The sequence below is a fragment of the Pteropus medius genome, unplaced genomic scaffold (genome assembly GCF_902729225.1).
Source record: "Pteropus medius unplaced genomic scaffold, Ma_sr-lr_union100, whole genome shotgun sequence".
Taxonomy (NCBI): domain Eukaryota; kingdom Metazoa; phylum Chordata; class Mammalia; order Chiroptera; family Pteropodidae; genus Pteropus; species Pteropus medius.
This window is the reverse complement of record NW_024340849.1, coordinates 35,931,101-35,955,151: the sequence shown is the minus strand read 5'-3', so window position 1 is coordinate 35,955,151 and position 24,051 is coordinate 35,931,101. Positions and strand designations below refer to the sequence as shown.

Genomic DNA, 24,051 nt, shown 5'->3' with positions numbered 1-24,051 from the left:
AAGTCTTGGACTTTCAGTGATCAGAAAGCACACCTCACATTCTTTGGAGCGAACTCTACTCAATTATATTGTCTTCCCTTAATTTTGCTCAACAGTTATTGGAACTCTGACCTACCAAGATGGATTTCAGTATCCCCTAGCAAAATGATGGGGGTTCTTTTGTAGCTAATCTTTTATTTGGTCATGAACATTGTGGTAAGGCTATGTTCTTCACTTATGATGAAGTTCTGTTTCAGTTTTGTATGGTACACAAGGTACATACACTTGTTAAACTGTGTGTGCACCACTGGATACATTTTCCACCAGTTCTAAATTGTCAACCTGTGTGCATGAAGTAGTTACGAATGTGTTTGAATGAATTAACCCCCTAATTTATTAAAAATTAAATTCCTGTCTAATCAGTGAAGTCTGTTTAGAAACTAAGAAGTATTAAAGATGGAAGAATTTTCAAGAGTAAAACTTGCTAATAAGTGGCAGTTGATCACTTACTGAGGGCTAGGCACTTTTTATACATTATTTATATTCTTTCGTGTGTTGGTCATAATAGGTAGCAAATAACCTCTTTCTCTAAATAAGAAATTTACCTCATGCAAAACTCATAGGTGTGAGAGGGAATTTGAATCCAGGTCTGTTTAACTTTACTCTTTCCACAACACTGTGCTTACCACTTGGCTGTGTGCACAGTATGCTTTATTGAGTATTAGTGCTAAAAGGTGACTTATAAAATTTTAGAGCCTAGTCTTTATACCGAGAAACCAAAACTGAAACCTGCCGGAGCTCAATAGCAGCAAACCAGGACCACAGACTAAAAATGTGATCTCTAAATGACTCTAAAACATTTTATGTTCACCATGGAGAAATTAGCTTAAAAGAGGGACGATAAATTGCTTTTAGAAATTGTTAATTGCAGAGGAGATGGAGAGGTGCTTTGAGGAGCATTTTTGGGGAATTTTTGTTGATGTATGGCAGAAGAGCATAGTAACATTTGTGCTCTCATTGGTGCAGAATAAGATAACCAATAGTCGACTAAAATGGAAACACTGATTAAAGTAGCAAAGGTTATGATTCTTGTACCATTTCTTTTATATACTGAGCATTAGAAGTTGATTACTCAAAGATGCTTTAATTGTAGAGAAGCCAGCTCTTCTTTTTCCAAGATAATGTACACCTTATGTATTTTGATTTCTCTTTAGTTCGGAATTTCCTTTATGAACAGAACTGGTTTAAAAAATATGTAAATATGCACCACCAGTTTTTCTAAGGAGCAGGGGCTAGAAATACGGAAGGAGAGGGCTTTGCGAAGAAATGAAAGAAATTATAGTGAAGCTCGGAAAATTATTTTTCTGTTGAATGTTCTTTGTAGCAACCTATTCAATCTTCTTTTTGTGAACACGTGGGATTTTAGGCCAGATTGTGGCAATTTCTGTTTTTGGTATTCCGTGTCTCTCTTTTCACTTGTTTGAAAGTGAAGGACTTGATGATTCCTTTTATGTCATAAATTGTGATAAATTCTGCTTGACAGTCATACTGTACAGAAGTTTGCGAAAGTTACTTGAAAGACTGTTGAGGTCCTTATTCATCAACTCCTTCATCTTGAGATGTGGCATAGGATTTGCATTTGCTTTCTCAAATTCCTGAACCAGTTCCCCAATAAGCTGGTGGTCCTTGTTTCCACTCTGGCTTTATCAAAGGGATATTACAAGATCATCGGCTTCCACAGTTGTCACAGTGCTTCCTGACTTCATGAAATGAGAGGCCCTTCTTTTCATTGCTCACCATATGCATCACAGGCTGTTTGGATTTCAAAGGCTATGGAGTCAGCTTAACTGGATAGGGCCTATGGCATTATTCATTCTATGGATAGTCATCCCTCGGGAGAAAGTGCTGGCACTCCTTTCCAGCTGCTGTTCTTCAAGGCTAGATTTAGTTTGTGTTCTCACTTGCACTCTGTAAGACTTTAACCACCATACTACTCTCATACTTTAGTTTTATTGCTTCCCTTTTTGACTAAGTTCCACAAAGGTAGGGACTCTGTGTGGTATTATCCCCAAGGCCTAGTATGTTGTTTGGCACAGGGAAAGCACTTAAGTGTTTGAATGCATGCATGAGTATATGTGGAGAGGATAGGGGGGCAATCAGGCTGCAGCCCTTAAGAGATTCCAAGGGCCATGTCAGTGTGTTTTATTTTTAATACTTCACTAGAGTATTACTATTAACAATTTGTTGTTTCTTTTTCATGTTAGTACCTATAAATCGTTCTCATTTTTTTTTTAATTGCTTAGTAGTCTATTGTATTGATGCCCATCATTTTTGGAACACTTTTCTATTCCCAGACATTGATATTGTGTGCACTATTTTATGTATTACAAATAATGCTATAATAACATATTTGTATGTATATTTTTGTGCAGTTTTGTAAACGTGTTTTTATGGAACAGATTACTGGAAGTAGAATTGTTGGCATCTATATTTTAATAGATATTGCCAAATTTTACTCAAAATATTGTTTAAATGCATAATTGACAATATTAATACTTAATTTTAAAAGGCTGTCCATGGAATCTAAGTCATTTTCCAGACTTAACTTTGATTAATGGTAAGAGAAAATTAGTCTTTAATTGAGTGGAGAGAGGAAGATTTTTAATATAGAGAAATGTGGGCTGGATGACAATATTATATAAATTTGTTACTTATTGTGTAACTATGCCTAAGTAGGCTCTTGTTACTTTGAAGTAAAGTAAGTATATAATATTATATAGTAGCTGGAAGGTTTAGTTCGGGGCCACAGAGTAAGGACTAGGTGGTGTGCTGATCAAGTTTGTAGATAACAAGGGACTTTGAAACCTAGCCTTTTGGGAAAGTAGTGGAGTGTAGCAATATAGGGTAGAATATTGGCCTTGGAATCAACAGACCTGGATTTGAATCCCAGCTCTGCCACTTAATAGCTTTGAGATCTTGGGCAAGTTTATTAACCTCATCCTGAAGCTTATTTTTCCTGTGTCTAAATAGTGGATCATAACTTCTTCATAGAAATATCATAAGGATTAAATAAAATAAGTACACAGGCTTGCATGTCACAGAACCTTGGGGAACACTGTGTGGGATACAATATTATATAGCAGGAATGTCCTGAATACTTAAGGTGCCTGTGTAGCATTTGGCAGGTACCCTGTAGTTGCTATTAATCTAATATGTATTAGCATCCACCAAATTCTGAATAGTTTAAAAGGATGAACATTTATATAACCTCAGTGTCTACCCACCTCCATATTTTTATGGAAAAATTATAGAAAATTTGGAAACCAAAAAAATTGCCCCCAGATATTTTGAGTGTTTTTTAAGTCTCCTTTTTATGTCAACTTTATTGAGCTACAATTTTTGTTATTTATAAAATGAACCCATTTACAGTGAGTCTTAAAAATTATGACAAAAGTGTCACATCAAATATAGAACTGCAATAAAAATATAGAATATTTTACTCCCCAATAGCTTTTAGTTTCTTTGGGAGAAAGAATTGTATTCATGCCTCCTTTGTTTTATGTACTTGGTATTCTATGATAAAATTTTTATATCCTGCTTTTCACTTGCCATTATATAGTGACAGTTTTGTATGTTATAAACTCAAAATTTTAATTTAGTCTCTGCATTGTCCATTATTCAGTCATTTCTCAATTTGTCCATTTAGATTGCTTTTGCTCTTTTATTTAAAAAGTTACTTAAAAGTGAACAAAATGTTTTTGTATTTAGATTGTGGTGTGCATCTTGATTATTTTCTTGGTACAAATAACAAGAATTGGAATTACTAGATGAAGGAAATATGAGTGTTTTAAACCTAATGATTATTTACTCATACATTTCAGTGCTAACAGTATGGCAGGTTCTATGCTAAGTACTGTGGATATAGTAGTAGACACAAACCCTCTCCTGGAAATCAAATAGATTTCCAGAATTTCCTTAGATTACCCTAATCTTAATTTTTCTCCAACAGTTCTTTAATTTTTGTAAACTAATACATGAATACATAAAAATCAGGAATATGGAAAGTAAAAAAAAAAAAAAAGTGAAAATCACCTGAAATCTTCTGGTGCTACTTTTAAAAGATGAAATTTAATAGCAGTAAATAGAAGCTTTGTGTTGACAAATCAACTATGTAAATGGAGGATAGGGGAAATGTACCATAACCAGGATTTAATTTTTTTTCTTTCATTTACTCAAATAATTATGAGAATGAGAGAAAGAGAGAAATCGAAGTGACTTTAAACTCAGTAAGGGAAACATGACATTTGGAAAATTAAAGGAATTAGACCCATGGTACCTGAGGAAGAAACAATTTAGGATATGTTAACTGCCTTTATAATTATTTAAAGGACTGCCCTGTGGAAATAAAAAATAGGCTTATTTATGTAGTTGCACAAGGGACCCTTGTATCTGTGAATATTAATGGGAGCACATTTTGGTTCCATATTAAGGAAGGACTTTATATTTCTTGTCTGCTTGTGAAGGAGCAATACTTGTACATCTCCATCTTCCTAATCCTGGACTTGAGTAGAGACTATAAAGTCACCAGTCAGGCATTTATGTATAGGTATTAAATTATAATTGGTGAATTCTAAAGTCTTTCTGGCTCTTAGATCTGTATAGGTCTGCTGTCCTTTCATGCATATGAAGAAACAAGTAGATCCAGATCAGCTTACCCCCAAGACAAAGTAGGAAAGGCTTCTTGGGATGTAGTGGTTCACTGCGCAGAAAAGTAGAGTATTTTAGATTATGTACCGGATTAGAGAGTGGACACTAGATCACTGTACACTTTAATTTCTTAATATTTTTATGGGAAAGATGTTTTGTAATCTAATGAATGATTATTTTCTTTAATATGTCTAGAATAATTAGGCAAGGCTGGCTGTCCTTTTATTATTGGAAAAATTAAATCTCATATTTATCAGGATTGGATTCAAAGAGATGTGGTAATTGGTCTTCAGAAAAGAGATTAATATTCAGTTTCCTTTATCCGTTTAATTATTATTTTTTACTGGGTTTTTGCTCATTAGAATTGGGCTTTTGGGTTAGATAAATATTTAGTCAGACGAGGATCCAGAGTTCAGACGAGCTAGTTATTTTATTCTCAGTACAGTAGTCCACCCTTATCTGAGGGAGATACATCCAAAGACCCCTAGTGGATGTCTGAAACCATGGATAGTATTGAACCCTATATATACTACGTCTTTTCCTATACATATGTACACCTTTTCTTTGGCACATCTGAATTGCCAGCATCGCTACTTTTGTGCATTGGGGTCATTATTAAATAATATAAGGGTTACTTGAACACAAGCACAGAGATATGGTAATGAGATGGTTACTAAGTGACTACTGGGCAGGGTAGCGTAGACAGCATGTGTACTCTAGACAAAGGGATGATTCATGTCTCAGACAGGATAGAGCAAGAAGGCATGAGATTGCATTATGCTACTCAGAATGGCATGCAATTTAAAACTTACGAATAGTTTATTTCTGGAATTTTCCATTTAATTTTTTTGGATCACAGTTGACCTTAGGTAACTGAAACTGCAGAAAGTGAAACTGTGGCTGAGGGGTGGACTACTGTATTGTCTATTTACAACAACTCTAATAGTACCTCTTAGTGATGTTTTGAATACTTAGTTGAGTTTGGATTATGGACCTTTTGGCATTAATAACAACTACTACAAACTTTAAAATACAGAAACCCTCTCAAATGTATTGTCTCATTGGATACCTTTAACAATTATGTAGGTATTAAGTCTCTCACAAACATGGGATGTCTTTTTATTTATTTACATTTTCTTTAATTTCTTTCAACATTTTGTAGTTACCAGAGAATTAGTTTTGTATGTATTTTGTTAAATTTATTCCTAAGTATATTCTTTTTCGATCCTTTATAAATGGAATTGTTTTCTTATTCATTGCAAGTGTATAGAGATGGTTTTTTTTTAATTGATCTTGTATCCAGCTGCCTAGACGAACTCGTTTATTAATTTTAAGTTTTTTCATGGATTTTGTTAGGATTTGTTAGGATTGTTAGGATAATATATATAAGGTTATATTATCTGCAAATATAGTTTTACTTCTTTTTAATCTGTCTGTCCTTTATTTTCTTGCTCACTTGCCCTGGCTAGAACTCTCGGTACAAGGTTGAATTGGAGTGATGGTTATAAGCGTCCTTGTCTCATTGCTTATCTCAGATATCTTGTTTCTGATCTTAGGGAGAAAGCATTTAGTCTTTCACATTAAGTATGATGTTAGCTGTGGGTCTTTTGTAGATCCTCTCTATCAGGTTGAGGAAATTTCTTTTTATTCCTATTTTGTTGAATGTTTTTATCTTGAAAGAAAGGGTGTCAGATTTCATCAAATACTTTTTCTTAATCTACTGAGATCATGTGGGCAGGGGCAGTTTCAGTCTGTTCTATTGATAGGGTGCTTTACAACAATGTTCAGATGTTAAATCAACTTTGCATACTGAGATAAATGTCATTTGGTTAGTGAATATCACACGATTTACATAATGCTGGATTCAGTTTGTTAGTACTTTGTTGAGAATTTTTGCATCTATATTGATAAGGCATGTTGGTCTCTCATTTTGTGATGTCTTTGTCTGATTTTGATATTAGGATAATACTGACCTTACAGAATGAGTTGAGACATGTTTCCTCCTCTTCTATTTTTTGGCATAATTTGTGAAAGATTAGCATTAATTTTCCTCAGATGTTTGTTAGAATTCCCCAATAAAGCCATCTGGATCTGGGATTTTCTTGTGGATACTTTTTTGATTACTAATTGGATCTCTTGTTAGAGGTCTATTCAGATTGACTATTTTCATGAATTGGTTTCAGTAGTTTGTGTTTTTGTAGGAATTCAGACTTTTCATGTAAGTTATCTAATTTATCGGTTTACAGTTGTTTATTCTCTTATAATCCTTTTCTTTATGTAAGATTAGTAGTAATGTCCCCTCTTTCATTCCTAATTTTAGTAGTTTAGAGCCTTCTCCCCTTTTTTCTTAGTCAATCTAGGTAAAGGTTTGTCAGTTTTGTTGATCTTTTTGAAAAACCAATTTTTTTTTTTATTTTCCTAAATCGTTCTCTATTCTACAAGCATACCTTAGTAATATTGTAGATTTGGTTTTAAAACTCCACAATAAAGTGACTATCTCAATAAAATGAGTCACATGAATCCTTTGGTTTCTCAGTGCATGTAAAAGTTATGTTTATACTGTACCATCATCTGTTAAGTATACAGTAGTGTAATTGTAAAATACTTTCTTCTTAAAAAATGCTAACCATCATCTGAGCCTTCAGCAAGTTGTAATCTTTTTTCTGGTAGAGGGTCTTGCCTCAATGTTTATGGCTGCTGACTGATCAGGGCACTGATTGCTGAAGGTTGGGGTGGCTGTGGCAACTTCTTAAAATAAGAAAGTGTTGAAGTTTGCTGTGTCGATTGGCTCTTCCTTTCACGGACATTTCTCTATAGCATGTGATGCTGTTTGAGAGCATTTTACCCACCGTAGAATTTCTTTCAAAATTGGAGTCAGTACTAAAACCCTGCTGCTGCTTTATCAACTAAGTTTATATAATAGTCTAAATTCTTTGTTGTCATTTCAAGTCTTCACAGCATTCTCACCAGGAGTAGATTATATTTTAAACCGTTTTCTTGCTCATCCATAACAAACAGCTCCTCATCAGTTAAAGTTTTATCATGAGATTACAGTAATTTAGTCACATCTTCAGGCTCCACTTCCAAATTGAGTGTACTTCTAATTCTAGTTCTCTTGCAATTTCCACCATATCTGCGGTTACTTTCTCTACTGAAGTCTTGAAGCCTTTAAGACATCCATGAGGGTTGGAATCAACTTCTTCTAAATTTCTGTTAATGCTGAAATTTTGACCTCGTTTCATGAATTATGAATATTTTTAATGACATCTAGAATGGTGAATTCTTTTCAGAAGATTTTCAATTTATTTTGCCCAGATCCATCAATGGCAGCTATAGCCTTATAAAATGTATATCTTAAATTATAAAACTTGAAAGTTGAAATTACTGCTTGATCCATGGGCTGCAGAATGAACACTGTTAGCAGCATGAAGACAACAGCCTCATTATACATCTCCATCAGAGCTCTTGGGTGACCAGGTGTGATGTCAATGAGCAGTAATTTTTTGAAAGGTAACTTTTTTCCTGAGCAGTAAGTCTCAACAGTGGGCTTAATATATTTAGTAAACAAACGTAGTTGGAGACCGTACATTGTATGACTTCAGTCCTTTTAAATTTATTGAGGCTTGTTTAATGTCCTAGTATGTGGTCTATCATGAGTGTTCCATGGACGCTTAAGAAGAATAATGTTGTTGAGTGGAGTATTCTATTGATGTGTTTTAGGTCTAGTTGGTTTATAGCGTTGTTCAAGTATTTGATTTTCTTGTTGATCTGTCTAGTTGTATGTCCTTTAGTCAAAGTAGAGGTATTGAAGTCTCCCAAGTATTGTTGAATTGTCAGTTTTTCTCTTCATTTATGCCAGCTTTTGCTTCACATATTTTGAGCTCTTTTTTAGTGCATATATCTTTAGCATTGTTACATTTCCCTGATCCATTAGCTGTTTTATCAATTATAAAATTCCCCTCCTTTTCTCTAGCAACACTTTTTGTTTTAGCTTATTTTGCCTGATTCTAATATGGCCATTTCAGCTTTTTTATAGTTGCTGTTGTGTGATATATTTTTCTTGTTCTTTCACTTTCACTTTTTTTTAAATTTTCTTATTTTTGAATCTAAGGTATGTCTCCTGTAGGCAGCATATAGTTGGATCTTTTCTTTCTTTCTTTTTTTTATTCTGGTCTAACACTTTTGCCTTTTTATTGGATTATTTAATCTATTCACTTCCCCCGCCCCCCCAACTTTTATTGAAGTGTAATAGACAATTAGTTGCTCATATTTACATTGTACAATTCAATGAGTTTTTTCAATTATAGTTGATATACAATAATATATTTGTTTCAGTTGTACAGCATAGTGACTAGAGATATGTATAACTCACAAAGTGGTCACCCACTAAATCAGGTATCCCCTTTCCCCTTTACATATTTTTTACAACATTATTGACTATTTTCCTTATGCTACACTTTTTATCTCCATGACCATTTTGTATCTCTCTGTTTGTACTTCTTAATCCCTTTGCCTTTTTTCATCGTCCCCCCCAACCCCGCTTCCCGTCTAGTAGCCATCAAAATATTCTCTGTATCTATGAGTTTGTTTCCATTTTTTTTGTTGTTGTTATTTATTTTGTTCTGTATATTCCACATGTACATGAAATCATGGGGTACTTGTCTTTATCTGACTTATTTCATTCAGTGCAATACTCTAGGTCCATCAAGGTAATATCTTTTTCTATCCCCTTATTTTTAGTCTCTGTGTGTCTTTTAATCTGAAGTGAATCTCTCTCGTAGGTAGCATATGTAGGAGTCTTGTTTTCTTATCCATCCAGCTTCCTTATCTTTTGGTTAGAGAACTTAATTATTTTCCATTTGAGATACTTGTTGATAAATATGTAGTTACTACCATTCTTTATTTATGTTTTTGATACCTGTTTTTTCTTCTTGAAGACATCTGTCCAACATTTCCTGTAATACTGGCTTGGTGATAAATTCCTTTAGCTTATTTTTATCTGGGAAGCTCTTTATCTGTCCTTCAACTCTAAATGGTAGCTTTGCTGGATAAAATATTCTTGATTGTAGATCCTGGATTTTCAACACTTTGAATATTTTGTGCCAAGCCCTTCTATCCTGCAAAGTTTCTTTTGACAAATCAGCTGCCAGTCTTATGGGAGTTCCCTTGCAGGTAACCCAATTTGTATTTAACCTTTGGCATTTTAATTATAATGTGTCTTGGTGTGGGCCTCTTTGGGTTCATTGTTTTGAAACTCTCTGAGCTTCCTGGGGTTATATGTCTATTTCCTTCACCAGGTAGCGAAGTTTTTCATCATCATTTCTTCAAATATGTATATTCATCTTCTTGTTCTCCCTCTTCAGGTACCCATATGACACAGACATTATTTCCCTAAATTTTGTCCCATAGGCTCCTTAAATTATTATCATATTCTCAGTTACTTTTTTCTTGCCATTATGGTTGGGTATCCTTGGCTTCCCCCTCCTCTGTATCGGTGTTTCAATCCTCTTCTTCCACTTTATTGAGTCCTTCTAATATACTCTTTATCTCAGCAATGTACTCTTCATTTCTGACTGGTTCCCTTTTATAATTATCATTTTTATGTTTTTTATCTCTTTGTTAAAGTTCTCACTGAGTTCATCTACATTTCTCTTAATTTGATTGAGCATCTTTACAACCAGTGTTTCGAACTCTGCATCTGTGAGATTGCTTGACTCCATTTTTCTTTGATCTATGTTCTGTTCTTTCATATGGTTTCTGCTTCTTTGTCTTCCCATTTTGGCTGCCTTTCTGTGTCTGTTTCTGTCTGCCAATCAAATCTAAGTCTTCTGATCTTAATAGTGTGGCTTTGTGTAGTAGGTGTCCAGCAGCACAGTCCTGAGAGGGGTTCAGCTACAGACCAAGTTTATCCCCAGCCTGTGCCCCTCTGGGGCCACCTGTTAAGATTCAGCAAGCAATCCACAGATGCTGTGCTTATAGTTGCCTCAAGAGGCCAAGCCGGAAACCAAGGTCAGCTGCCATCAGTGTGAGTCTTGGTGCTGCTCAGCAAGTGGTACAGGACTTGCTGAGGACACAACTGGATGTGGCATGGATGGGGCAGTGAGTTGGGGGAGGTGGAGTTTCAGTAATCCTCTGGAGCTGTTATCCAATTTGATGAAGTCTCAGCTATGGCAGCTCAGTGTCCACACACTGGAAAGGGAGAGAGCTCACTAGAGGAACAGTGGATACTGCCAGCACTTCTGCCTGGGAGAAAACCTCACCTCTGGCCCTCACTCGGACCCCTGTAAGACCCCTGAGCAGCCAATCGGGCTCTGGTGCTCAGAGAGAGCAGGTCTGTCCTCAAGAAACCGGGGTTGCAGACAGGGTCCCTTTAAGAGGCATCTGCAGCTGTGCAGGCTGCCGCAGCCTCTGTCCCATTCTGCCACTGGGGACCGAGTAGCCTCGCATCTTTGCCCCCTCCTACCTCCAACTGTTGCAGGCTGATTTCTTATTTCTCTCCCTAGTTATAAGGCTTCTGTTCCTCTAGACCCCCACATGACTTTCCTTGCTGTTTGTTCCGTGTTTTCATCTCAACTTTGATGTGGTCACAAGAGGAAATGAACGAAGCTTCTATCACCTACACCATTTTGCCCAGTTCCTTCTAATCCATTCAACTTTTAATGTTATTGATATATTGGATATAGGTCTGCCATTTATTTTTGTTTTTATACATTTTCTCTCCTTCCCCCCCTTCTTCTTCTGCTTTCCTTTTCATTAAGTGACTATTTCTAGTATTACATTTTAATTCCTTTATATGTATATATATGTATATGTATGCATGTATTAATGGTTGCTCTAGGGCTTACAATATACATCTTAGTGGAATCTACTTCACATTTATATTAACTTATTTCAGTGAGATATAGAAACATTTCTCCTATTTAGCCTGTTTCCCTCATCTTTATTTTCTGCTGCTATTGCTCTACAGATTGCATTTAGGTATGTTACTAACCCAACAGTACATTATTATAATTATTTATGTAATTTTATGTCTTTTAAAGAGGGTGATCTAAGAAAGAAGAACAAGGATGTATTTGTAGCATTTTTTTATTACTCTCTTATTTATCATTTCTGATTTTCTTCATTCATTCCTGTAGATTTGAGTTACCATCTGAAGTCATTTCTATAATGCAGTGCAACTTTACTCTCACCCGCTTTCTTTGTGCTATCATTCACAAATATATGACATTTCTACATGTTATAGATCCAACAATACAATTATATATATATTGTGTTATACAGTTTTTTAAAAAACTATGAAGAGAAGAAAGCAGAAGTTATATGCATTTATACTATCAAATTACATAGTAACCTTTACTAGTGCCCTTTCTTTTTTCATGTGAATTGAAATTACTGCCTGGAGTCATTTTTTTTCAGCCTGAAGAACTTCATTTAATATTTCATGTGTGGCATGCCTGCTAGCAACCAATCCTCTCTGTTTTTATCTAGGAATGTACTTTACCTTTATCTATCAATCTCTCTCTCTCGTTATCAATTAAACTTTCAGTTTTAAAAGACATGTTTGGTGGATATCTGATTATTCATTAACATTTTTTCTTTCAGTAATTGGAATATGTCATTCCACTGCCTTCTTGCTTTCATTGTTCCTGATGAGAAGTCAGCTATTGATCCTGTCGGAGTTCTCTACATAATGAGTCATATTTTGCTTGCTGCTCTCAAGCTTTTCTGTCTTTGAATATTTTTACTTTGCTGTGTCTTGGTGTGGATCTCTTTGAATTAATCTTGCTTAGAGTTTGTAGAGCTATTTGGATGTCTAGATTATTCTTAATCAAATTTGGGGAGTTTTCAGTCATTATTTCTTTGAATATTTTTCTGCTTCTTTGTGTCTCTCTTTCTGGTACTCCCATTATGCCTATCTTGGTGTGTTTATCAGTGTCCCACGTTTCTTTTTTTTCTTCTTTTTCTCTCGGTACTGTGGATTGTATAATCTCTATTGACCTGTTTTTAAGCTCACTGATCTTTCTCTTGTCCTTTCAAGTCCAAGCTCACTAGTGATTTTTTTTTTCAGTTATTATGCTTTTTAACTACAGAATTTTTATAATATATCCATCTAGTGATATTTTTTATTTTTTGATGAGATATCAATATCATCATACCTTTCTTTACTACTTTAATCATAGTCTTCATTAGGTTTTTGAACATATTTATAATGTTACTTTGAAGTCCTTGTTAAATCTGAAATCTAATCCCTATCCTGGGTGGATTCTGTTTCCTGCCTCTTTTCCTGTGTCTCATTCTTTTTTCTTTGCATATCTTATTTGTTGTTCAAAAAAAAAACAAATAACAAAAAGCAATTCTAGATACTGGACCCTACTCCCTTGATGTGTTACTGTTGTTTGCTTGTTTTATTTTTTTTAATGCTTGGCTGAATTTTTTTTTGTGAAGTCTATTTTTTCAGCAATGAGAAGCCTCTGATGTTGCTTCTCTTTAGAGCACACAGTCTTAGGGCATGAGTACAGCCACCCTGGGATGATAGTGGGTTTAGCAGGGCTCTCTTTGACTTCTCTTTCTGTGATCTCTGTTAAGCTCTTTACCTGTGCTGTTATCACACTCAGCTTTTGGTCTCCACTCATTGACAGCCATTACTCTATTGTTTCAACAGTACCCTAGGGCCTAGCTTGCTCCATAGTCTCATTTAATTAAATTTGGGCTTCTTTACAGGGGTAGTTTTTAAGGTCATTGTTTGGGGTTTGTTCAGCTCCCAGGGGGGCCCTTCTAAATTGTCCCTCTGGTTCTTTCTGGTAAACTAGAGCTAGTATCTGTCTTAGCTTGTATCTGTCATGAAGCTATCAGCCTTCTTTTAATAGTTCCACTGTATTTGAGAATGTCCTAAGCCTTAAGCTTCCCAAACACTTTGAAATAAAGAGTTCCTCTAGGGAAATACTCAGAGCATGTTCCAGGATTTTGGCATGCTTTTCTCTTTCGTGCGATATCTCTGCTTTAGGAGTGAGTACTAGGCATGGGTGGTAGCCTCTGGTCTTTGCTTAACTCCCCCAGCCTGGTAACTCCACCCAAGAAAGAATTGGGGTGAGGGTAGTTGGGACCCAAGGATTCTCAATGTGTCATCCCTAAGGTAGAGTCTTCCATTTGTGAGTGGGAATTGGTGAAAGAAGCCTGAAACTGAAACCTCTTGGATGTACTTGTCTCTAATTTGTCTCTAATTTGCCTAGCTCATGGTAGCAGAGATAAGAAAAGCTGGTGGCCTGCTCCTTCCAGAAAGATATCATAGCCCTCTACTGGGAGCTTGGGAGAGAAGAGAAGCCTTGCAGTGGCCACACTGCCTGGGGTAGATTTAGAACTGGGAAGGGAGAGGGAGGGTGTGGGTTTTGGTTCAGATGCCACCGATTCTTATTGTTCTTACTGAGTTTTAGTAGATTTTCTTTAATAATTGCGTAGCCATTTTCTGTATGCCTTGGGGGCAATTTTCAAAGACTTTAAATGATGGTTTTTAAAATTTTTTACTGTTATGCTTGTTTTGCTAGGGAACGGGTTTGTTGAATTCTTCATGCAGCCATTCTTGAAGTAGAGTTCCAGCTCTGAATATTCTTGCTTGTGCCTCCTACTAACATGAACAAGAATTTCTTCAGATTTAGATATACTGGGTTAGAGGATATGCAACTGGCACAACTGGAACGATCATATAAAGTTGTGCAAAGCAGTTGTACCAGATTATACTACCACCATCACAATGTTAGGGTCCCTGTTGCTGCACATCGCTGTAACACTGTATTGTCATTAGACTTCTTAATTTTTGCCTATTCGGTAGATATAAAATGATACCTCACTGTGGTTTTAATTCACCTTTTCCTGTCATTAGCATCTGTATTTCTTTTGTGCATTTTGTGTATTTACCCTTTGAATATCTATGAACTACAGCTTTCTTCCATTTTGTGGTTTGTCTTTTTACCTGGGGCTGTCTTTTGCTAACCAAAAGTTCTTTTGATCTAGTCCAGTGAATCACATACTGCATATTTGATGAATTCTTCCTGATCCCAAATTTAGAAAGCTAATTTTCTACATCGTCTAAGAGTTTAAACAGTTTTACTTTTTACTCTTGTATCCCTAATAGTTTTTGGGTATGATATGAAACTTTTGATCTTTTCCATGTGGGTAACGCATTGACTCAGCACTATTGAATAGTCTCTTTTCCTCATTGATCTGCAGTGCCACTTGTTCCGTTCGTTAGTTTGTGTAGTCTTGTGTCCTTACCATATACCATCTTTCTTACTGTAGCTTTATAAATAGTTTAATGCCATGAAGGAAAAATATTTTGTCTCTTTCAGGAGTATCTCAGCCACACGCCTGGACTTTTAATATTTTAAGTAGCTTTGAGTAAAAACACTTTTCATATTGTATATGATAATTAGTAGACATGGAATTCAGTATGTAGTAATCACTTATTCAGACCATTTACAGTATTCATAGAAATGGGAGAAGTAATATATTGTGATTATGCTTCATTTATTAGCTGAGGTGACTTTTTTTTCTTTTAACTATAGGAACAGTTTTGATCAAAAGTAACAGTGGTCAGTTGATGTTGGTATCTCCTCAGCAAGCTGTAACAAGAGGCGAGACCACAAGTAACATAACTTCAAGGCCAGCCGTACAAACGAATACTCAAACAGTCAAAATCTGTACGATGCCGGTAATATACCTTAAAGTTTTTTCATCTTCTTCTGTTTTCCAGCTATTATCTTATAAATGTGTATGTATTCACCAGTAAAAATAATCAAAGGGATGATTCTGCTCAACTTCCTGAATTAAGCTACTTTATTTGAATATGTTAATTTAATCAAGATTTCATAGTCCTTCATACTCAAAAGATTTTCAAGAGCTGTTTGCTTCTCAAAATGTCAAGAAAACCATTCTGCTTCAATTTTAATTTGTGGCAAATATTAAGACTATAGTTTACAGTATTCATTTTTATTCATATCATACAGGAATTACCTTTAAGTAATTTAGAACTCTGTTGTACTATTACATTAACTTGGCATTGTTAAGAAATGATTTATTTTATATACACGATCATCTTTCTAGGTACCTGAAGCTTACCTTGTGTGCCAGAGTTAAAAAAAAATTTTATGGGCATCTTTCTTTGGTTAAACAGAAAATCCTGAATATAGTATAGCATTTTCTTGATGAGTCAGGCTTATCCTGTAATATTTTTTTGTTAAACCAGTTGCTTCCTTAGGCATTTGAAGTGAGTTTCAACTGGTCACTTGACTAGTTAGGTTCATAGTAGATAATGTGCATAAAATCTGTAAGGTTATAAAGCCTGTTATAACAGAGAAGTTTGCTATGATATTTTAATGTTTGCCACAGTACTGATTGGTTTTAAATTACTAATGCTGATGACTTTGTATTATGCACCTATCCTCCCAGAATTCTAATTCACAATTAATCAAGAAAGTGGCAGTGGCACCTGTTAAAAAATTGACACAAATAGGAACTACTGTGGTAACCACTGTTCCGAAGCCTTCCTCAGTACAAGTAAGTTGTGACTTGTGGCCACGTGTGCACTGGTTATTCTCTCATCTTTCTTTATTATTTATCTGTTTCCTGCCAGATATATAAGTTGCTGACTTTATCACATTGAAGAGAGCAGTTCAATGATATATGTTACTTACCAAACTGGAACTGTTGGAGGATTGGGAAACACAAGATAAACATAGTGTATATTCTTAGAATACCAGTTTTATTTGAATGTGTTAAATTAATAGAAATGCATCAAATAGCCATGTGTCAAAGTGTCTAGAAGCAGGTGCTGGAATGGCATTTTGATGGGATATTTATTAGGGATTGATGCCTGTGGAAGGGAGGGAGAATTAAGTAAAAGTTTGAATTAGATGCAGTCCCAGTAAAGCCTCAGCCAGTCTAGTGGAGAACTTTGGAGCAAAGATGGCTTCTCAGAGTCATCTCACTGTGTATGCCAACATGATTAGCTGGCCTTAATTTCACCTTTGTGATCAGTCATTGGATGTGGATTCTCCAGAGAGAGAGTTATACTTCGGGGCAAGATAATTCTCTGTAGCTGAGACCAAACCTGAAAAAACTGGCAACTGTAGGCTATCTGATGGCATTCCTAACAGCTAGGGCCACACAAATATTTTCTGTGATGATGTATTACAGTATGCTCCTTGCATTACTGAGATCTACTTTCTCATTCATTTTGAACAGCTCTTTTGAGATTCCAGCGGGTTACTTCCTTGGGGAAACTGGGGACAGGAAGTTAGTGGGATGAACTACAGTCCTCTCTGTTGGAACTGATACCAGCATCTCCCTCCTCCATTATCCATTCTCCCCTCACCCTCAACTGCTAACTGTGCTAGTCATGGTAGCTTAACTGGTAACATGATCAGACCTTCATCCATGATATGAGGTCCTAATCACATGCTCTTTTAGGCCAGAGTTGCTGCACTTGTCCATTTATCATCACAAATGGACAAGGAAATACCAAGAAGCACTTAAGTTATCACCCGGATTCACTGCACATATTCCCCTTGGCCTCTATTGTGTGATAGCAATCCTAAGTATTCCAGATGTCAGGTCAGTTACCCTTGTCATGATAATGATTCTTCTCTTTCCTCCTGGTCCCTGGACACAAAGAATCTGAAGTGCCCAGGAGGCAGCCATAGAGTCTAGTTTATAGGGACTCTTGCTATGTCCTTTGGTACAAGCAGGACCCCTGTGAGTGGAAATGGGAGGCACAAAGTACCCCAATGAGTCTTTGGGAGTGATGGTAGATGGCTTCATTCATCCTGTTGCTCCTTGATTCCTCATGTATTTGACCTGTTGGGGAGATAGTGCCATGTAGAAATTTTTAATTTAGTAAGTACACTGAGTCTTGAAAGATGGAGGATGGAACTCCGTCTTCACAGAGTATTACTGTACCTTCTGCAGGTTGTTCTAATACTTTAGTAGGCTAATAGTTTCTGGGCCATGCTGTATATGATAAGTCAGTGGATCCCATGATCTTGGAACCACTGTCATACTTCCTTTGATGTACAGAGAATATATATTCTTGGAGCATGCTATATGAAATCCCATGCTCTAGCGCAAACTCTCTGTCGGTTTTCTAAAATTTTTTTAACCATACTGCTCCCATTCTTTTCCTCTAATAGAGGCAGTGAGCAGTTACCCTGATTTTAAACATGGGTTTTTTTTTTCCCCTCTTGTAATGGCTACCATTTATTGAGCGTTTAATGTGCTTGACACGTTTTAGGTGCTCTACATCTATCTTCTTATTTCATCCTTGTGACTACTCTATATATGGGAGTATTATCTCTATTATGTATATGTGAAAATAGTTTAGAGAGGTTAAGAAACTTGCATGATTTCTGCTAATACGCAATGAAGAAGGGTTTGAGCTGAGGTCCCTGATTCTGGAAACTGTTCTTGATCTCTGAACTGATGATCTCAAACTCTAGTTTTTTTTTTCCTTTGGGATAAATTCTAAGGTGATTATTGGGCTAAAAGTTATGAACTTAGGCCTACTGATACTTACTATTGTGTTGTAAGAAACAATTATGTTCTTTAAAATGGAGTTTTTGAAGATTAGTCAGAATTAGATGCAGAATAATACCATGGAGAGGCGTATGAAAGTGAAAGATTTATTATATGCACAGGTCCTAGAAGAGGGAAGTATGGTGTGCCCCGTACAGGGGGACGCATGAGGGGAGCACCCAGGGAGCAGGCACAGCCAAACAGGTGGGGAGCTGAGAGAGAATGAGGACCCAGAGGAAAGTGTCTTTATCGGGGGCTGGTATGGAGTACACAAGGAAAAGGTGCAAAGGGATTTTATTTGTGTGTTTGAATGTTACTAGGTCATAGGGGAGGGCAAGAAGGGGAACTTGTAGCAGGGTCTCCTGGATAGAGTGCTCAGGTCTTTATTGTGGAGATGTCGAGGCATTAGGAAAATAGGAAGTTTTAAGAATTTACAGTACAATTATTTTATGGAGAGGTTTCATCACTTCACCACTTTTTTCATTGGATCAGTTTCTCAAAGATTTATAACTTATAATTGTTCTAAAATCATATATCTGGATTGTTAGTTCTTTTCCTTGATTTATAGATAGATAGACAGACAGACAGACAGGCAGACATAGATATAAATGTTGATATTTCCAAGTGGATTGTTTATAACTTTTCCTAATTTAGATCAATGCATATTTTAAGCTGAGCTACTACTCAGTAGTAGGCTAAAGCAGTAGAAATTATCAAACAATGAAGTTAATGAATAATATCTTTGTCTACTTTGAGGAGTATAGCATCTTAATTTTGGACATTGCTTGGAAATAAGGAGATAGAACTTGGAAATGAGAGAAGATAGAACTCTGACTATAAAGGCAAATGTGTATGTGAAGAAATTTTGAAAGTATTTTCCTTTTAATAGGTATTGATATTTATTTTAAATGGCTTGAAACATGGTCTGGTCTAGTAAATATAACAGGAATTAGTTTGAAATCTTTGTTCAGCTTTATGTTGTACTTGATGATGAAGAGTAGGTTGGCCTGTTTTTAGATTAGAATATAATGTGCAAATGGTTGATTGCATTTAGAATTAGTGTTTCTAATTACATATGAATAATCTCAAAGTTGATTGCTGTTTCAGACTGGTATAGAAAATGACCCTCCTTTAAATGCAGTTTAGTCTGTTATTTAGTCTGTTATTAAATGCAGTTTAGTCTGTCATTTTACTGGCTCTGTATAACTTTTTCACAGATTATTTCTTAAGTGCTCTATCTACTCAACAGAACTAGGGAACTTTTCCTGAACTCACATTTCATTAGGCTTTATTTTTCTTCATAAGGGAGAGGGACAAATCCCCCCCACCTCGAGGGACCCCTTCCACCAGTACTGAAAGGTAATTGTATCAGCTAAAGTTGGAGATTACTCTTTCTTAAAATAGTAGCACAAAGAGTAAATGACTGAATATAAAATAGACTCACTGAAGAAAGAGTATTTAATTACTGTACATAAACCTAAAAGTTCGTTAGAAAATCTCCGAAAAGATTCAGAGGAAACTGCACAGTAGTTGTCCTTTGAGAGCAGGGTCAAGGATGGGAATAGGAGCAGAGAGACATCATTTTCATTGTTGCCTTTGAGACCTGTTCATACGTAATAAAATTGTACTAATTTAGATGTAGTTTTTGTTTGTTTGTTTGTTTATTTATTTATTTATTTATTTATTTTTTTTTTAAGTTTTATTTTATTAGTTTCAAGTATACAGTACATTGGCCTGCAGTTTCCATTGAAAAGTCAGCAGACATGCTTATGGGGGTACCCTTGTAAGTAACTAGCTGGCTTTCTCTTGCTGCTTTTAAGATTTTCTCTGTCTCTGACCTTTGGCATTTTAATTATGATGTCTCTTGGTGTGGGTCTGTTTGAATTCCTCTTCTTTGGGACTCTTTGTGCTTCCTGAACTTGTATGTCCAATTCCTTTGCCAGGTTAGGGAAGTTTTCTGTCATTATTTCTTCAAATAGATTCTCAATCTCTTGCTCTCTTTTCTCCTTCAAGTATTCCTATGATCTGGATATTGTTACACATGTTGTCCCAAAGGTCTCTTAAGCTGTCCTCATTTTTTAAAATTCTTTTTTCCTTTTGTTGTTCTGATTGGGTGTATTCTGCTACCTTGTCTTGCAGTTCACTGATTCGATCTTCTGCTTCATCCAGTCTGCTGTTGAATCTTTCTAGTGTATTCCTCATTTCCGTTATTGTATTCTTCATTTCTGTCTGGTTCTTTTTTATGGTTTCTGTGTCCTTTTTTATGCTTGCTGTCTCTCTGTAGAGGTTCTCATTGAGCTCATCCATTCTCTCTCTAAGTTCATTGAGAACCCTTATAACCATTATTTTGAACTCTGTCTCTGGTAGGTTGCTTGCCTCCATTTCATTTAGCTTATTTTCTGGAGTTTTTCCCTGTTGTTTCATTTGTGGCATGTTTCTTTATTTTCTCATTTTATTAGCCTTATGTTCGTTTCTGTGTCAGGAATATTTGTTTCGTCTCAGCCTAATGTGGAAGGTGTCCTGTGTGGCCCAGTGGCGCACTCCTCTCCCTGATCCCCTATGCCGATGGCTCTGGATGTGATCTTTGGGCAGGTTGTGTGTGATCTTGTTGTCACTAAGTCTTTATTGGTGTTAATAGATCAGTGGATGGGATTAACACCCAGGCTGACTGTGGGAATTGGCTGTGCCCACAGGGTAGGAGTTACTGTGTAGGGACTGACCCCACTGAGTGGGATTTGCCCTAGCAGGCTTATGTACTTGTTGCAAACACTCTTTGTGTGTACTGCTTATGGGACTAGTCAGAAGTTGTTCTGTTGTGGTCTAATGCCAGCCTTCAGGTGCATTGGTTTTGTGGCCCCTTGGGAGGGACTCCCCAGTAGGACAAGGTCAGCCTCTGCCTTTGATTGCTCAGCCCTACCCGGTGGGAGCTACAAAGCGATCTGCAGATGGTTGTTGCCTATGCTGGATCTATAGGTAAGTGGAGGAGACAGCGCTATAGGCAATGGTCCAGTTATCCCCCGTCCCTGACCTATGGCAGTTTAGCAGAGAGACCAGTGCTCCTCAAGGCCTGACACTGCCTGTCAGTTGCCCATAAGTCTCTGAAACTGGAAGAGCCTCTGGGTGATGTGTGTGTTGGGTGGTGCAGGGACCCTAGGAGTCTCCAGGATCTATTGAGCAAATTTCCCCCTGCCACTGCAGTGTCAGTTTACATGCCAGTGCTGTCTCTGTAGCTCCTCAAACAAGTTTCCAATCGTAGTAAAGTCAGCTGCTGCCCACCTCGGGCCTGCAAACACCCAAGCTCTGTTTAAGAATTACTGAAGCTTGTGGGCGTGAGTTTGTGGCCCACCACCAAATGTTTCTCCCGGATAAACGGGCTTTGTGTAGGCCACATGCACTGAGTGCTTTTGCTTGCTGTTGAATTCGTGACCCAAGGAAAGCACAGGATGGGACTGGGTTGTTTGGGAGCAGGCTTACCACAGGTAATTTGTGGGTTAGGTGGAGCATTATCTCAGTGAGGCACTAAGCCATCAGGCCTATACAGCATCATATTTGCTGCTACAGGCTCCCACCAAAGTCGGATATCACTGCGCGACCTACTGTAGTCTGCGATGGGCCCCAAAAGCCCTGAGATTTGCCCAAGCAATATTGTATCTTGTGCTGGCAGCAGTGATCTTCCAGTCAGTGTTTTCCATGAACTTTGCTCTCACGCTGGCTGAGATTTGTTGACTGCGCAGAATGTGCAGGTCAGGAGCAGCTATCTATCAAAGTGCTGTGCACACTTTGTGTATTGGTTGGGGCAGGATCTCAGGAAGTCAAGGGCCATCAGGCCAGTAGCCTCAGTTTTCTGCAATTTCTGTGTCTGCACATTCCCACAGTATTCACAGATCACAGACAAGCTGCTGTCTGGGACAGTCCCGCAGATCCCTGTGATCCCCTCAAGAGATATTGCAGCTTGTACAGGCAACAGTAGTCTGCTCACAACTGTTTTACCTGAAATGCACTTACTGTGCAGAATGCGCAAACCCAGAGAAAATCAGGGTGGGATGCTGTCTGTCAATGGGCTGCAGGCACTCTGTGGCTTAGGTGAAGGGGGATCTCAGGGAGACAGTGGCTGTCAGATCAATACAGCCTCAGTCTTGCTGCAACTTCAATAACTATTTGTGCATTCCCACAAAAGTCCCAGATCACAGCAAGACCAGCTGCTGTCTGGGACTGACCCACAGATCCCTGAGTTCTGCCCAAGTTCATGTTGGCAGCAGTGATCTGCCTGAAACTGTCTCCGAAATGTGCTCATAGCATTGGCTGCCAGCTGTGAATTTTAGCCCTGAATTTTACCGGGCAGGGCAGCCATTCAGCAACAGAAACCCTGGGCAATCTGCAGTTTGGGTGAGGTGAGCTGATCTCTTCAGGCCAGTGCTTCCTGATGGCCCTGTGGGAGGGATCTGTACAGTCTAGCTGGCAAGGTCTGTAGATTGCCCCATAGGGGGACCCAGCTAAGGCACGATGACAGATGCCCATCTAGCCCTTGTTTTGGTGCCAGGTAATGCAGAATTTTCCCCTGTGAATCTTGCATGACACTCTGACCCACCACTGGTGCCCTGGGTGAACGTCCACAGGTGAAAGAGCCTGTGCGTGGGCCCTTCAAAGGGGTGTCAAGGATTTCAGTGTCCTTTTGTCTCACCCAGACAACTAGAATCTCCTCTGATTTTTACAGTCAGAGTTTTTGGAAACTCCTTTTCCCTGGCCTGGGACCTTGGGCTAGGGAGCCTCCAAATGAGGCCAGGACCCACCCTCCACCTTCAGGGGAGCCTCTGCAGTCTCACTCTCCCTCCTCATGATCCTCCACAATCCATGGATATGGGTTCAGCCCATTCGTGACTTTGCCCCTCCTACCAGCTTTGATGTGGTTCCTTCTTTATATTATCAGACATACGTGTTATGATCAGCTGGACTTCAGGTGATTCTCCACGTTGCTTATTTTATAATTTGGTTGTTTTTTCAATGCGGACCTGAGAGGAGGTGAACCCTGCTTTTACCTAGTCTGCCATCTTCCCCCGTTAGGTGCAATGTTTTATTTTACCTTTTTTTGGCTTAACATTTTATCATTAGTTCTGGTCTTCATCAGTACTCAGTGTTTTTAATTTCTTTCCCATTATTACCTTCAAAACATTCTTGTCTAATATTTGCTTCAGTCTTTCTAAAGTGGAAAATTTGGATGTACATTCAGATTCACCTATCTTGACTATTACAGAAGGAAATTTTCTTGAAGATGATAGCAACCTGACCTTTTTTGTGCTGTATGCCTGTAGAACACAAGCATTTAAATTAAGTGATGGTGTAATGTTCAGTTTTCTGCGTAAGTTGGAAATACTATTCTCTCTCCCACCCCCAAACTTTACTCATGTTCTGTAACTTTTAGTGTCTGCCGTTAAGATTGTTGCTTTATCTCAATATGGTTGTCAAAATTACTGTCGGACTAGTGTGAAATTTCTTGTGTGAAACTTTTTATCCTGCAGGTGGTGCTATAATCACATCTCATTTCAATAGAGGTGGAAGAAGCAACCGAAATATTTTTCAGTGTGAAAATATCACTTTTATATTCATAATGCTTACTCTTATAGCCTACATAAAAGCAGCTTATCTGAATATAAGATGACCAGTAAATCTTTCTGCTTTACACTTAAGAAAAAGCAGAAAACTGTGGGAAATTCTATATTTTCATTTAGAGGCTTACTATTTGAAATCCATTTTCGAGAAGTATTAATATTTTTTGAGGACTATGTGCTTGTCACTGTATTTCAC

General features: G+C 37.3%; 1 protein-coding gene across 3 annotated transcripts in view; it reads left to right on the top strand.

Annotated features, from left to right (window-relative positions):
- TAF4B (TATA-box binding protein associated factor 4b) overlaps positions 1 to 24,051 on the top strand; it is a 113,320-nt gene that overhangs the window by 1,590 nt on the left and 87,679 nt on the right. For 2 of the 3 annotated variants that reach the window (XM_039844007.1, XM_039844008.1), the window contains exons 2-3: positions 15,246 to 15,391; positions 16,129 to 16,236. In XM_039844007.1, coding sequence (XP_039699941.1) covers positions 15,246 to 15,391; positions 16,129 to 16,236 — 254 coding nt within the window. The remainder of the gene's footprint in view (positions 1 to 15,245; positions 15,392 to 16,128; positions 16,237 to 24,051) is intronic. The other variant, XM_039844009.1, reaches the window with a different exon arrangement.